We start from the raw sequence: 17108 nt of genomic DNA, 5'->3' as shown, positions 1-17108 counted from the left end.
TTTCCTACAAAGATTGACACGTAAGAAAGAGAACAAATGAGGGAAGAGAACTTCTTTTTCTGTATTTTAGTATTCACTTAGACAGTGTCATGTGTGTGCATGGTATGTATGGAGAAAGATCCTGACATTGTGGGTTAACCTATAAGGCAGTAGTTCTCAACCTTTTTGAGTCGCGACCCCCAATTTAACATCCATGTTGTCTGCGACCCCCGCTAGCTGAACAGAATCTCACACACACAGTTCAGATCACCCAAAAAAGAAACAAAATGACGAAAAAAGGAAACAAAATGACCAGAAAAGGAAACAAAATGAACAAAAAAAACACAAAATTACCAAAAAAAAGACACAAAATCACTAAAAAAAGACACAAAATCACTAAAAAAAGACACAAAATTACCAAAAAAAGGAAACAAAATTACCAAAAAAGACACAAAATGATCCAAAAAGACACAAAATGACTAAAAAAGACACAAAATGACAAACAAAAAACCCCACAAAATGACCAAAAAAGACACAAAATTACCAAAAAAGACACAAAATTACCAAAAGACACAAAATGACCCAAAAAGACACAAAATGACTAAAAAAGTCAAAATGACCAAAAAAAGGAAACAAAATTACCAAAAAAGACACTAAATGAAACAAAAAAAGACACTAAATTACCAAAAAAATACACAAAATGACCAGAAAAGACACAAAATTCCAAAAAAAACCCACAGAACAAAAAGTCCTTTTCTTTGTTTATTTGTTAATAAAAATTATTTAAAAAACAAAACAAAAAGGTAAACAGAACTAGATCATGTTTAAACAGATGAGATTAGCGATAGCAGGATATTTGTGTGGTTTATAACAGCTGTCTATGCAGATATGCTGGACACGTTTCCATCCGATCAGCTGAACTGAACCTGTTCAAGAGGAGGCTGACCGTGCCTTATAGCAGCTTTTCTCAACCTTGGGGTCAGGACCCCAATTGGGGTCGCGAGATGATTTCTGGGGGTCGCCAAATCATTTTGGAAGTCAGAAAGTGGAAAGTGGAAGTCTTTTAGTCTTTTTGGTCATTTCATGTCTTTTTTTTGTCATTTTGTGTGGTTTTTTTTTGTCATTTTGTGTGTTTTTTTTGTCATTTTGTGTGTTTTTTTTTGTCATTTTGTGTCTTTTTTTTCATTTTGTGTCTTTTTTGGTCATTTTGTGGTCAATTTGTGTATTTTTGGTCATTTTGTTTCCTTTTTTTGGTCATTTTGTGTCTTTTTTTAGTCATTTTGTGTCTTTTTTGGTCAATTTGTGTCTTTTTTGGGTCATTTTGTGTCTTTTTTGGTCATTTTGTGTCTTTTTTGATCAATTTGTGTCTTTTCTGGTCATTTTCTGGCTTTTTTCGGTCATTTTATGTCTTTTTATATCATTTTGTGGTCAATTTGTGTCTTTTTTGGTCATTTTGGTTCCGTTTTTTGGTAATTTTGTTTCTTTTTTGGGTGATCTGAACTGTGCATGTGAGATTCTGTTCAGTGAGTGGGGGTCGCGGACAACATGCATGTTAAATTGGGGGTCGCGACTCAAAAAGGTTGAGAACTACTGCCCTAGATGTTAATCTGCAGGCTCCGCCTACAACAAATGCACATGGCCAGCGGTAGAAAGGGAGTGGGGCGCCACAAGTTAGTTTTTTAGGACAGTGTTGTGAAATATACACCCCAAAGCTGGAGGGGGAGCTCCAGTCTCTCATAGCCAGAACCGCAGTTTCAGGCCCCTCATTCCTTTGCGACAGCACCACGTAGTTTGAAGGATACACAAGTGCATTTCTCCAGAAAATATGCCTGACAATGAAACAGTGGGTTAATTTTAAGTTATTTTTAAATGCTAAAAAGCAATTATAGTGTCTTAAATTGCACAGTAAAATTGATGTAAGATATGGGAAAGTAGACCATTTTGTTAAAGAATAAGATCCTTGTCACAATCGCTAAATAGCAGCCAGTGTTTCTTTTTTATGTGTGTGTGTGTGTGTTTTAAAGAAGACACTTAAAGAGGAAACGATAGATTGGTGCCATGGAGATGACGTGGTGGTGATGGTGGGATTAATAAATGTGTTATTGCCTTAGAGAAACATCTTGTGTCTTCCCTTTTTCCAGCTGTTCAAATATCTAGTTGATATATCGCAAACCAAAGGCCATAGCATATTTCATCTTTATTTTACCAGAATATGGGGTTATTATGCTAATAACACAAATTGCCCAACATGCAACTCTTAGCAATCAGAATCAGAAGTACTTTATTTATCCCTTCATGTAAATTTGTATCATGGCAGTTGCTCACCCAAGAGAGAAAAATACAAGTAAACAGGATTGTAAATCCCAACTAGCAAATAGATAAAATCAAATATATACTAAACTATACAAGAATAATAAATGGAACTACCAACTAAATAATACTAACATCAATAAAATCATCACAGCATTTCATCTGTGAATACTTTTAGATTTGACCATATTTTAACACAATGTATCCATATTTATATCCATATATTATTATTGCTATTATATTATACACTGCAAAAAAAAGCCAACTTGTATTTTTTGGCCTAAAACACAATGCTCCAGGTCTCTAGTTTGTGGTTGTAAAGTTTCATGAGGCTGATTATCCTAGAGGTCTCAGCAGCTCATTTTATACACTGAGGTCCAGACTCTAGAAACGCCTTCACTGCAATAAACTGGCTACTGCTGATGACTAACATCATCCCACATGAAGAGAACTGGACTCATTGAATCCACAAGAGTCTCAGCTTTACACTGATACCCAGTTTATGTCATTCAGCCTGTTTAGGGACCTCAGGATGCACAAATATTCTAATACAGTAAGCAGACATTGCACGCTTTAATGCATGAGAAAAACTATGTGGTTTTTGCCTTAAACTGCATGTTTACAGCATAAAGGCATGTATGTAAAGAGGAGACTTGTGGGTAGAGATAGCCTAACATCAGAGGTCACATGACCGCTTTGAAAATCACCATGCAAAAAAAAAAAACAAAAAAAAAACTTTGCACGTTATTTCTGCAAATTCCTGATGATATCCTGACAAGCTTGGTATCTAGAGAGAAAATATGTAATGGTATGTAATTTCAAAATTATATATTTTGTTTTAGATTGTTTTTGTATTCAAGAATTCAAGGAGACAGATATTCCTGTTCATCTCTTTCCTCCTTGTGCTCCTAGTTAGGGCCTCGGGGCAATCGCACCGAGCACTGGTCCCATACAGCAATAGCTGTAGGGACCAGTGCTGCACTACTGTTATACTGTGGATTTCTTCTTATTCCTCTTGTGGACGCAATTTCGTCCCGCAAATATATACAAATTATATATCAAAACGTGCGGTTTGATCGGGATCGGTGTGCTATTACTTTTCTCTACAGAATACGAATTTTGCATTGAAATGAATGGGACGGCCGAAAGAAAATGAGCAAAAAAGAACATTAATTGAAGATTTTCAGATGTCTACTTCTCCGGCATAATTTCACCTAGAGACTCCATTTAAACTTTAAACAGTAGACACAAGTCTTGTGTATTGGTGTATTAATTTGCGTTTCGATAGGTCATATAGTTTTTTATCAATCCCTGTTCAATGACCATGATCATTTTTGGAGAAATTCTGAGATTATAATGGGTGTGTATTGCACGGAATGTTCGTGTCAGAGTGTGTGATGTCATCGCTCAGAGTGTAGAGGGAGAGGTAAAACTGTCAAAAAATAAATTTTAAAACTGCGCTCCAGGCCGCAAATTCCACTCTACAGAAATAATTTATACATAGAAACGTAGGAAAATTTGTCTTCTCACTCACAATCCTCTGGTAAAGCTGTCAGAGTTATAGTTTGGGCGTAGGACGCAGAGATGATCCACCAACACCACCAACAGCCTCATTGGGTCCCATATTAAAAACGCAGGGAGATTTCTGAGCTGTCTGAGATTTAACAGTTTTTTTAGATTGCTCTAACAAAGCTATTTTTTTAATTTTTCTTCACAAAAAACATATGTAGACGTTCAGGAAGAACTCAGGATGCTCAAAGTGAAGTCGGATCAATGATAGGTATTATGGTTTTGCCAAAAATGCTTTCTGTTCGAGGTCAGAAATTTCAGTCCACCTCTGTCCACCGGCTGCTGTCACAGGTGTCAGTTATTTCTGTTGATTGCTTTGATCTGATTGCTTTGATCTTTGATGTGATTACAGTTACAGATACACACACACACATGCTTCAAACACGCGCGCGCGCGCACACACACACACACACACACACACACACACACACACACACACACACACACACACACAGGTAACTTTATGTGATTTTAATTACACAGACAAACACACACACAAACACACACACAGGTAACTTTATGCGATTTTCATTACACACACACACACACACACACACACACACATTTTGAGGTTAAAGGGCATAGTTTGAAATCTCTGAAGAGTCTCATCATAGTGTACACACAGCGGCAGTAGCCCCCGTGGCCCTTTCAAAATTTCCCCAGAGGAAATTTTCTAGTTGCATTTGCAAGAATCCACTGCACCTAAACAAAAAAAAACAATCACAGCCGAGAGGTTTAGAAAGCAGATGTCAATTATGCCAATGAAAGCTTCTGAACTGTGGTCAAACTTTTGAATTGGTCAACACTGATTTATTGTGAATCAAGAGTATTTTACAGCAACGTTTTCCACCTCAGATCTTTTCAGAAACACTTTAGTGTACGGTTCAGATGTAGAACTTTTGTGAGCTGGCCTCTATCTTGACACGAGCCAAGTAAACACTTTCAGCAGAAAGAGAGAGCCACAAAATAAGGTCTCATTCTACATTCTACTTTTTATGCTTTTTCCTGCCTATTTCAGCTCGAAAATTACATTTAGCCCGTGGAAGATTGCCTTTATAACGTTTCATAGAGGGTATCAGTCTTGCATCTAATCGTGAATTCCTCTTTGTGAAGAATGTCAAATGCATATCTGCACAGCGTTATCTTTTCATAGTTCATGGTCAGTAAATAGAATAGAGTAATGTTGCATCCTTGCCTGTGGTAAAACATGGCTGCATGCAGAGGAAGCTGCAGCTCTTGAATATTCTTTCTACCATCCATCTCCTCCGTTTAGAAAAACACCATTCAGGACAAAGCCGACATTGTAGAAAGCAGGCAAATCTGGTTGTTCTTCCTCTAAATAACAAGCTGTCGCTGACAACCACCACAACAGCCAGGGGCAAACCTGCACTATTCATTATTCTGACCCATGCTCGGCTTGCCAAAACTTTACATCATATTTACATTCGCATTACCGCCTGAATGAATATTCTGTTCATTACTCATTCCCTCCCTCTCTTGTCTTGTTATCATCTTGACGATTACAGCTCAAAAACACCAGCAGATAATGCAAAGTGACGGCAGCGACTGGGCTCGTTATGCCTTTGGGTCTGGGATTAAGCTCTTGGGACTTCATCCAGACCAGTAAAAACAATCTGCTTTGCTGGAGGGAAAAAAACAAAAAGGCCGACATTGTTGCACTCAAAAAAAGCAAACTGGGTGTCTGTTACCTTCTCCTTAGTCCAACATGTACACTGTAAAAAATATTTGTAGAAATTACAGTAAAACACGGAAATAGGGCATAAATTAAATATTGTAGATCACTGTAGTAGACACTTTTAATTACCGTAAATCAAAGAATAGCACAAAACTTTTACTTTTTTCCGTCATAAACTGTAGGAATCACACAGTTTTGCTGTAAAAATTTTTTAACACTTTCATTTAAAATTAATTATATTAATTTCCTGAATAATTGCTATTATGCTCATTTTCATATGATAAAGGTAATCTTAAAACTGTTTTGTTGGCTCAGCACAATTAATTCATGTACTTCACTATTTTAAAAAGTAGATATAACTAACCTATTAAATAAAGTAGCTCATAATAATGTCATACACGTTTAAATGGCCCAAGAAAATTACATTAGTATGTTACAATAACCCTTACAAATCTAGTTGGACTGACCCCTGGTAATTAAGTAACAGTAACGCAAATACATCATGTTGACCCAACATACACTGTAAAAAATGTTTGTAGAAATTACAGTAAAACACTTTCAAATTAAATCAGAAATAGGGCATAAAATTAAATATTGTAGATCACTGTAGTAGACACTTTTAAGTACGGTAAATCAAAGAATAGCACAAAACTTTTACTTTTTTCTGTCATAAACTGTAGGAATCACACAGTTTTGCTGTAAAAAATATAACACTTTCATGTAAAATTAATGGAAAAATATCATGATGTGTGAATGAATGACACAATTACCCTAAAAGTAACGGGAATATTCAGTCTAAATTACAGTTTTTTTCTGATATTTACATTTACATTTACAGTAGAAAACCCACTCACTGTATTTTTTACGGTGAAGTTCTGGCAACTACAGCTGCCGGTATTTTACCGTTAAAAAAAAGAAGATTATTTTTTACAGTGTAGCTTTTACTAAATAAAATGATGTTTTGTGGTTGAACAGTTTTAAAACATGTAGTTTTAGCATAAAATGCAACACTTTAAAATTTACTAGAATACTTTATGTTAAAACAACCTAATTCAATTGCTGAATATAATATTTATTTCCTGAATAATTACTATTATGTTCATTTTCATATGATAAAGGTAATCTTAAAACTGTTTTGTTGGCTCAGCACAATTAATTCATGTACTTCACTATTTTAAAAAGTAGTTGTAACTACCCTATTAAATAAAGTAACTCTTAACTAGAAAATTTCCTCTGGGGAAATTTTGAAAGGGCCACGGGGGCTACTGCCGGTGTGTGTACACTATGATGAGATTCTTCAGAGATTTATAACTATGCCCTTTAACCTCAAAATATGTGTATGTGTGTGTGTGTGTGTGTGTGTGTGTGTGTGTGTGTGAAGGTGTAATTAAAATCACATAAAGTTACCTGTGTGTGTGTGTGTGTGTAGGGAAAATCACATAAAGTTACCTGTGTGTGTGTGTGTGTGTGTGTGTGTAATTAAAATCACATAACGTTACCTGTGTGTGTGTGTGTGTGTGTGTGTGTGTGTGTGTGTGTGTGTGTAATTAAAATCACATAAAGTTACCTGTGTGTGCGTGTATGAAGCATGTGTATGCATGTGTGAGGAGTGTGCGCACTTTAGTGCATGTGTGTGTGTATCTGTAACTGTAATCACATCAAAGATCAAAGCAATCAACAGAATTAACTGACACCTGTTAATGAAAGAGTGACAGCAGCCAGAGGTGGACAGACTCGAATTTCTGGCCTCGAACAGAAAGCATTTTTGGCAAAACCATAATACTTATCATTGACCTGACTTCACTTTGAGCGTCCTGAGTTCTTCCTGAACGTCTACATATGTTTTTTTTTTAAAGAAAAATGAAAAAATAGCTTTGTTAGAGCGATCTAAAAAAACAGTTGAATCTCACTTTTTCCGAAATCTTCCTGCGTTTTTAATATGGGAGCCAATGAGGCTGTTGGTGGTTTGGTAGCGCATCTTTGCGTCGTACGCCCAAATTATAACTCTGACAGCTTTACCAGAGGATTGTGAGTGAGAAGACTAATTTTCCTACGTTTCTATGTATAAATTATTTCTGTAGAGTGGAATTTGCGGCCTGGAGCGCAGTTTTCAAATTTCTTTTTGGACAGTTTTTTCTCTCACCTCTACACTCTGACACGAACATTCCGTGCAATACACACCCATTATAATCTCAGAATTTCTCCAAAAATGATCATGGTCATTGAACAGGGATTGATAAAAAACTATATGACTAGTAGCGGGACGAAATTGCGTCCGCAAGAGGAATAAGAAGAAATCCACAGTATAACAGTAGTGCACCACTGGTCCCTACAGCTATTGCTGTATGGGACCAGTGCTCGGTGCGATTGCCCCGAGGCCCTAATAATGTCATGTACGTTTAAATGGCCCAAGAAAATTACGTTAGTATGTTACAATTACCCTTAGAAATCTAATTGGACTGACCCATGGTAATTAAGTAACAGTAATGCAAATGCATCATGTTGACCCAACATATTTACATTTTGTTCACTCAACAAAACTGTTTCTTGCTAAATTAAAGCATTTTATTTAGGTGGAAATTATTTCCATAATTTTATTTCGTTCTGGGAACAAGTTATTTTTTGGAGTGTGGAACACATACACATAAAGAGCTGGAAAAATACTATGTGTCCTGTTGCAAAGCATTCGAGCGAACCTAACAAGAAACGCAAAATATAGTGGGAGTGTTTGGTGTGATGGGGTTGGAGATGTTTGTGGAGGCAAATGGAGAGTTGTGGTCAGCAGAAAAACAATCTCCATGACTCTCCGGCTGATTGCCTCACATCTAAATTCACGGTGCCGTGTCTTTCCTGATCCTGCGATCGATACTGCCCTTGTCTAACGGCCCCTTATACCCCCCCACCTGACTGTTGCAACCCCCACCACCACCATTTCCCCTCTGACTGACAGCGTCCATGCCTCTTCCTGGCCATTACACGCTGTAATTGTTTCTTTATTTTCCTCCTGACGGACCGGCAGTGTTACCTTCATGTGGCCTTATATCACCCACTGAATCCACAGAGAGCACCAGGCTGGATCAATGAGCTCACCAATGAAGCCCCAACAGTCCTTTATGGTTCACACATAACTCACCTGACACCTCAGGCCCACAAACAGGACCTTTACCACGTAGAGACCATATATAAAGGTCAGCAAACAGGGAGGTAACAGAGTCAACAACCCATGGCATCCTATGTCAAAGAACACGACTTTAACGTCCATAAAACTCACTGTGACATCTGTACTGTAAGGCAAGAGTTCTCAACCTTTTTGACAAACAATCTCACAGTTCAGATCAGACAAACTCAGTTGATACCACAAATTTGGACAAATAATGAAGCAGACAACAACTAAAACATCTCCCTGTCTGTGCATTTATATATATTTTATTGTTACTTTTAATCTAAGTCCTTTGCTTTAAGTTTAAAAGTCCATTCTGACCTCCTGAGTGTGTAACAGTCAGCTTCAAGCCAGAGACTTCTTGGAAATTAATAACTTGATACTTTGGGATTTGTCAGAAAAGACACAACATTATCCAAAATGAATAATCAAATTGACCACAAAATGATCAAAAAAAGACACAAAACGACCAAAAAATTACATGAAATTAAGCAAAAAGGACTCAAATTGACCACAAAATGATAAAAAAATGACCACAAAAAGATAGAAATTGACCAAAAAAGACACAAAATGATTAAAAAAAGACACAATTGACCAAAAAATTACAGAAAATTAAGCAAAAAGGACTCAAATTGACTACAAAATGACAAAAAATGACCACAAAAAGACACACATTGACCAAAAAATTACATGAATTTGAGCAAAAAGGACTCAAATTGACCACAACATGATAAAAAATGACCACAAAAAGATAGAAATTGACCAAAAAAAGACACAAAATGACCAAAAAAGACACAAAATGATTAAAAAAGACACAAATGACCAAAAATTACAGAAAATTAAGCAAAAAGGACTCAAATTGACTACAAAATGACAAAAAATGACCACAAAAAGACACAAATTGACCAAAAAAAATCACAAAATGACCAAAAAAAGATACAAAATGACCAAAAAAGACACAAAATGAAAAACAAAATGACTAAAACACATTAACACATGAACACTTTAACACAGTGGAGACAGAGCTGACTTCTAAAATGATTTGGCGACCCCCAGAAATCATCTCAAGACCCCAATTGGGGTCCCAACCCCAAGGTTGAGAACAGCTGCTGTATGGTATAGTAAAAAAAAAAAAAAACATAGTGAAACTGACCATATCGTCAGGGATAAAATACTGTAAACTTTGCATTAATTCCAATGCATTAATACTGCAATAATCCTGCAAAAAAATAATAAAAACGCACAATTTTTCTTTTAAAAATGTCACTGCATTTCTTTGGATGAAACAAAAAAACATTGTTTTGTTTTTATACATTTTTATATTTCAAAAAGTTCTCTCAAGACATTATTTGACCAGTGTGGGTTATGATTTTTGAATTTTCCAATAGTCAATAAATTATAAAAAATCAAATTGTGTATGCAACTCATGTCTTGTTTGTATGACACATTCAGTTCAGCTATTTTAAGATGTATTGCCAATAGACTGACTTGTTCAAGCTGCCACACGGTCAGAAAACACAGCCTCTGATTGGTCGACAGGGCAGGAACACAGCCTGTGATTGGTCAGACTCAAGCCAAAGCATCATGGAGAGTTAGAGGAAGGCTACAAAGTGGAAAGGCGGATAATGACTGCTTTCAACATGTAAACATCAAAAATGTATACACACTGTACTGCTACAGAGCTAACTGTTAGCCTATTAGCATTTGCAGACTGGACACTAAGGGGTAAACACCCCCTCCGGCTCTGCAGCTGGGAAAGACTGCTGCAGGAGGACTGTGCTGATTCAACTTGTTCTTACTAGGGATTTCCACCGGCTTTTCAGTTCTTAACAATGAACTTCTTTTCATTTTTTTGAAAAACAGTCGCTAAGGGGGTGTGAAAAGTCACTAAATATAGCAACAAAGTTCCTAAGTTGGCAACACTGCTTCGCCGGCTTTTACAAATGGCGCTTGTTGTTGTGGCACACTACTAATATCTTGATATTTTATAATATAGTTCAACATAAAACATGCCATTACCTTGACTGCAACGATCTCCTGGGAAGTGATTCAAGTAATCCAAGTCCCGCCTACTAAAAATTTGAAATAATCCAAGTCCCGCCTCCTGCTGTCTCTGATTGGGTGGCCGAGAGAACCAATGGCATGCAATGCTGTCCTCAGAAGGTATTTCAATAACTAAAAGTCCACTCTGCATCACGACGCTTCTCATGCACAAGGTCATTTTGCTCTGAATGCGGGTCATTTTTGACCCATGTTGTGCTTTAGAAGGTGTTTATATGTTGTGCATCAAAGGGTTAAAGCAAATGTGTTAAACAGTCCAGAAGGCACAGAGCAAGATTTGAATTCATCTTTAGCTGGGTTTCTGTCCAGTAATGATTCTCATTTTAACTAGCGAGTGCACAGAAGTGTTTTGCTTCAAACAGCTGCCTGCTGCTGCTGGAAACAACGTGGAATGGCGTGAAACTTGCAGGATAGAGAACCAACAAAACAAGCTAAAAGAAGCTGAAAAGGGAACTGCAGAACTAGGTGGTATCCATGGTTTCTTTCACAATCAGCAATTCCTATTACACAATACATGGGCATTTGATAAATTGTTAATATAAAAAAGAATATTGATTGGTGTAGCTTTAAGGCAGCTTAAGGTTTTAAAGCAGCATTTGCATACATGTGTCATTATGATGTGTGGAGTTTTTTTTGTCACCTTGGCATTGCAGGTATTTTTCACCAGGTTGCTATCCAGATGTTAAAGCTCCAGCTGCACGCAACAATATGCTATTTTGAGTGATGTTGTTATGTTAACTGAACATGTGTGGTGTTTACATGTATTTCCTTGTATTATTATTGTGTCACATCTGCATTGAAACAGCTGTTCAGTGGGTAGAAAAAGGTTCCAACAAATACTGAATATAGATTAGCTGCTGTTATTTATAGAGCTAGCACATTGACTCACAATGAGAACATAATAATATGCATTGTTTTTTACTGGCGTTTACACTGTAAAAAATAATCTGTTTAATTTACAGTAAAATACCGGCAACTATGGTTGCCAGAACTTCACCGTAAAAATTACAGTGAGTGGATTTTCTACTGTAAATTTAAATGTAAATATCAGCAAAAACTGTAATTTAGACTGAATTGTCCTGTTATTTTTAGGGTTAATGTGTCATTCATTTACACATCATGGTATTTCTCCATAAATTTTGCATGAAAATGTTATATTTTTACAGCAAAACTGTGTTTCTTCCAGTCGATGACAGAAAAAAGTAAAAGTTTTGTGCTATTCTATGATTTACGGTAATCAAAAGTGTCTAGTGTCTATTTACGCCCTATTTCTGATTATATGTGTTTTATTGTTATTTCTACAAATATTTTTTACAGTGTACTCTGTTTATAAATGATATTCAAGTGCAGATTTTGTATAGTTTTGAGGTGTAGCAGACTTTTTCCTGCAGTCAGAAGCAGTGGAAGCTCTGATGTTCGGTGGGTTTACCCTGCTTTCATTCTGGTTGACATTTAGCTACAGAAAAGAATAAAGCCATTGAGGGAAAAACAAGAGAGGAGAGCGAAGTGCTCTGTCTGAGCCGAGCCAAGATCTTGATGGGCTGTACTGTACTTGACAGTGTGCGCCTGCAGCTCTCACCTCCCATTTGCTGTCCTGGGTTTTCCTCTTCAGCTGGATGTTCCAGTTCTCTGTGTCCACCTCAGCGCAGTGAGCGATGGTCATGGCCACTGGGCAGAAGAGGTCCAGACCCGGGGGACCGTACATCACCTCTGGGCCCAGGAGGATCTCACAGCCTTCCAGTGTTTGGACACTTAACACACACACAGAGAGAACGGGACACATTGTGAATAATACATTAAGACGTTGTGGTTGTGCAGAGAAAAGATACAGCCTGTGTCTATAAAAACTGCCTGTCAGCAGTTAGATATCCAGTAAATGTGTCTTTTCATGGTTGCTTCTATTCAAAGTTCTTTTCAGATTAGATTAGATTAGATTAGATTAGATTAGATTAGATTAGATTAGATTCAACTTTATTGTCATTGTACATGTCACAAGTACAAAGCAACGAAATGCAGTAACATCTAACCAGAAGTGCAGTAATTAAGTGAACCATATTGCAATATATACAGTAATTAATTGTATAAAATGCAGTATATATAGGTATAGATTATATAATAAATAAATAAATAAATAAATGCAGATCTAACCGTACATTAGTGCAAGTAGACATACATACATATATATACATATATATATATATATACACACATACATATATACACTACCGGTCAAAAGTTTTAGAACACCACAATTTTTCCATTTTTTTATTGAAATTCAAGCAGTTCAAGTCAAATGAACAGCTTGAAAGGGTCCAAAGGTAAGTGGTGAACTGCCAGAGGTAAATAAAAAAAGGTAAGCTTAACCAAAACTGAAAAATAATGTACATTTCAGAATTATACAAGAAGGCCTTTTTCAGGGAACAAGAAGGTTAACAACTTAACTCTATGGAGTCTTGGGCTATTTTGTCCATTTTTGAATTCTTTTCATGTCTTTGTAAGTCATTTTGTGTCTTTTTTGGTCATTTTGTGACTTTTAGTGTCTTTTTTAGTCATTTTGTGTCTTTTGGTGTCTTTTTTGGTCGTTTTGTCTCTTTTTTTAGTCCTTTAGTCCAACATAAAATGTGATTTTGAATCTTTTTTTTACTTTCAAAACACTATCATGCTCAATAAAGAATTTTAAATGTTGCAAATGTGCATTCATTTCAGTACAGTGAGACATTAAACTGCATCATTTTCAATTAAATTCTGGGAAAGTTGGTGTGTTCTAAAACTTTTGACCAGTAGTGTATATATACACATACATATAAGTACATACATATACACACATATATACATACATACACACATATATATAAATATATACGTAGTAGTGCAAATGAAGGATACATTATGTTCATCAACATTATGTGCAGCTTCATACAAACATGTTTTTGAAGGCAAATTAGAAACTGCAGGGCACTGCATTTCCTGCATAACTACACTGCTAATAATTAAGCATGTGTGCAATAAATGTTGCACATAATAAAACACAGGACTCAAAAAAAGTCTTGTGTCGGTGTGAAATGCTTGTACTTTGTTATTTTTTAATCTCACTAACATTAGCCATAATCAATGACATAAATAAACCTTTCAAAAGACAAAAAAGGTTGAAAAAAGGTGTTTAGTCTAAAAACCAGATAAAAACAGTAAATCTGAGGGAAATGATCTTGCTGCATGGACAGATAATTTACCTTGACAAGATTTCTTTAATTGAGATTGTTAAATCTAGAAATAAGCATGTTGAACACTTAAAATAAGAAATTAACTCTTAAAACAAGATAAATTATCTAACGCTTCTAAATCTAAAGTTTTTTTTATCTTGGTAAGAACCAAATAATCATCAGGTCACTCTGCTGGGGCCAGTTCATCACTGCTGGCAGCTTAATTTATCTTGTTTTAAGAGTTATTTTCTTATTTTAAGTGTTCAACATGCTTATTTCTAGATTTAATAATCTTAATTTAAGAAATATTGTCAAGGTAAATTATCTGCCCATGCAGCAAGATCATTTCCCTCAGATTTACTGTTTTTATCTGGTTTTTAGACACACCTTTTTTGCAGTGTGGTGTTGCACAAACCATCACCTGCCATGCTGTAAGTATTAAGATTGTAGGCTCTGATCTTCACACAACCGTCCAAATTTAATATTTTTTATTCATTTATTTTTGTCAGAGCCCATTACATGTGCTTAATATCTCTCTTTGAGCTGCTGCTGCTGCTGCTGCTACATTAAAAATACCGTGGAGTCTTTCTCCTTGAGTCCACATGATTGCTACACAGCCAGGCTGCAGGACTGCATCCACAGGTGAAAGAGTCACTGCGATTTGCCAGCGAGCTGGAGTGAGCTCATTAAAAGCGGCTTACAACAAACAGATCCTGCCAGTGAATACAGCAGCGGTTGGCTTTTAGGAAAAAGGACAGGCGGGATCATGACTGAGGGGATCAATGCTTCAACAAAGCTCTATAATCTCACATCAGCCACCAGCGATCAGAGATCTAAGTGTTGATGTGTTAAGATTTCCTCCTTTGAGTGAGGAGTGATTTGTAGTTGTCATGGGAGCAGCAGTTCTAACAGTACACCACACAGTGACTTGCAACTTTGTATTTTTGATCACAATTTCTATCCATATCATTTTTAAGTAAGACAACTGAGTTGTGTCTTGTGTATGTCTTTATATATTTATAATAGTGAAGCCCTCTGAGACGTCTGATCAAGAGAAGTGCTGTATAAATGAATTGTTAACTCAGACAGTCTTTTTCTTTAATTGTATTTCATTGGCTCACTGCACCTCAAACAACACACTCCACTCACACAGTTTGTAAGTCAAGCTCACTCTGGGAGACAGCAATGCCAGTCTATCACTTTAGTCCAGACTGGAATATCTCACCAATTATTGAACACATTGCCATGAAATATTGACATTCGTGGTCACCAGAGAATGAATCTAGCCTGGGTATATCTATACTGCCTTGAGCGCTCGATTTCATTTCGAACTGCGAAAGGGTCTGGTGTCTATAGCGGATTCTTAGCCCTGTTTTAGGGATCCAATCACAGATATCTCCACAGAGGGACGGCAAGACGATGGCGCATACTATTCGACAGACGGAAGCTTGTAGTTTTGTAGTTTTCTTACGGATCCAACATGGCTGCAGCAAACGCAAAGCTCTCTTTGGATCTAGCTGTAGACAGTGTTCTAGATAGTTTAGAGCCAAAGTTTATTTTAAAAGAAGAACAACGTTAGACTTTAAACTCCTGTTTCACCACCAAAAAGGATGTTTTGGCCTTGCTTCCGACAGGATTTGGCCAAAGCCTAATCTACCAACTAGCCCCGCTACCGCTCACTGCTGTAACCACGGTGATCTGGCTACAAGCCGGGGGACAGCGGACCATAAAATGATTGACCATAAAATCAGTGGATATCAGTAATCAGTAGACTGTGAGCTGAAACTATAGAGCAGCCAGAGCCAGAACATGCTGCAGAAAAATGTTGCAGAAGCAGAATTGAGCATTTTAGTCCCAAAGTAGAGATTGGCTAGTCTGGCTATGTAAACATCAATTTCTGTTGCTCTACTTACGTCATCTGGTATAACTGATCTGATTGGCTAAGAGCTACCTACAGATGCTTTTGATAGACATTCGTAGCGCCCAATAAACGGCTCTGGAGGATCGTAAATTTTAAAATGTCAATACCATTTTTTAGTTTTGCAGTGAAATATATCTACATGTACTCTATGGATTGTTGGATTATTATTATTTTTGTATTGATATTTATAGTCACCAGAAGATGAACCCTTATGACTTTGGTGATCCCTTAACTTTTCCTCCATTACCAGAATTCGGTCAAAATGTCCATTACTTCTAAAACTAGTGACTTCCCCATCAGCCGCATTTTGTCTTTAGTGCGTATTAGTAAATGTGAGGATACATTTATTTAGATTTACATTCTCACAGAGAAGCTGAGTTGGCCATAGAGTCATAGGGCCCTATTTAGATGACCCATACTGCATTGTCTAAAGTACATTACAAAAGTGACCACCGGGGCCCAGATGCCAGTGGGCTCATGCCCCAAGGCCCCACCTCATTGGCTGAGGGCCCTGTTGGTCATTTATCATTTAAGTGCAAGTAAACATGATAAAATATGAATATTCATAAACACGAGGCTCTTTTGAGTTCAGACCATTAGTGTCATACTTCGGATGTATTATTATGAAAAATGTATAAGTAATGATTCAAATGTTGCTAAACTTCCTCTTTTTAATAGAAGAATTAATAAATTATGTCATTCAATGTCATTAAATATTTATGTTTGTTCTTGAAAATTATATAAGTGAAATGATTGCTGGGTAATTATGCTAATTTTGCCCAATGACATTGCCCGCTGTTTATCTATGTAAACATCACATTATCCCAAATCAGTTGAGCAAGTGCAACGCTACAGTTGTACTAACTCTGTAAAATAGTAAGCTATCTTAGTGAGAAGTATGTTCAGCAAGCTGAAACACAAACATGGTGCACACAGAAGAAAGGAGAAAGGAGAAAGGAGAGCAGGAGGACCGATCGGCAAAACTTATACAGTTGTTGGATTGTCGTCTGACGTGCAGCAGGAGGCTAACGCTAGCTCGTCATCATCCCCGCTAGTTAATTTAGCAACATCATCGTGTGAGTACATGTCTCATAATTATTGTGTTAATGCAAAATATCATTGTGAGCCAGAAGGCAAAGCTACCGGTCCATCTACCTTCCCCTGCTTAGCCTGCTGCCCCCGCAACCCGGCCCCAGATAAGCGGACGAGAAT

At 36.8% G+C, this 17108-nt stretch overlaps 1 protein-coding gene across 1 annotated transcript in view; it reads right to left on the bottom strand.

The window, feature by feature from the left end:
- unc5db (unc-5 netrin receptor Db) overlaps positions 1–17108 on the bottom strand; it is a 392579-nt gene that overhangs the window by 50946 nt on the left and 324525 nt on the right. The window contains exon 12 of the mRNA XM_059338101.1: positions 12355–12526. Coding sequence (XP_059194084.1) covers positions 12355–12526 — 172 coding nt within the window. The remainder of the gene's footprint in view (positions 1–12354; positions 12527–17108) is intronic.

This window comes from Centropristis striata, chromosome 7 (assembly GCF_030273125.1).
Source record: "Centropristis striata isolate RG_2023a ecotype Rhode Island chromosome 7, C.striata_1.0, whole genome shotgun sequence".
NCBI classification, from domain to species: domain Eukaryota; kingdom Metazoa; phylum Chordata; class Actinopteri; order Perciformes; family Serranidae; genus Centropristis; species Centropristis striata.
This window is presented reverse-complemented; position numbering and strand designations above follow the sequence as displayed.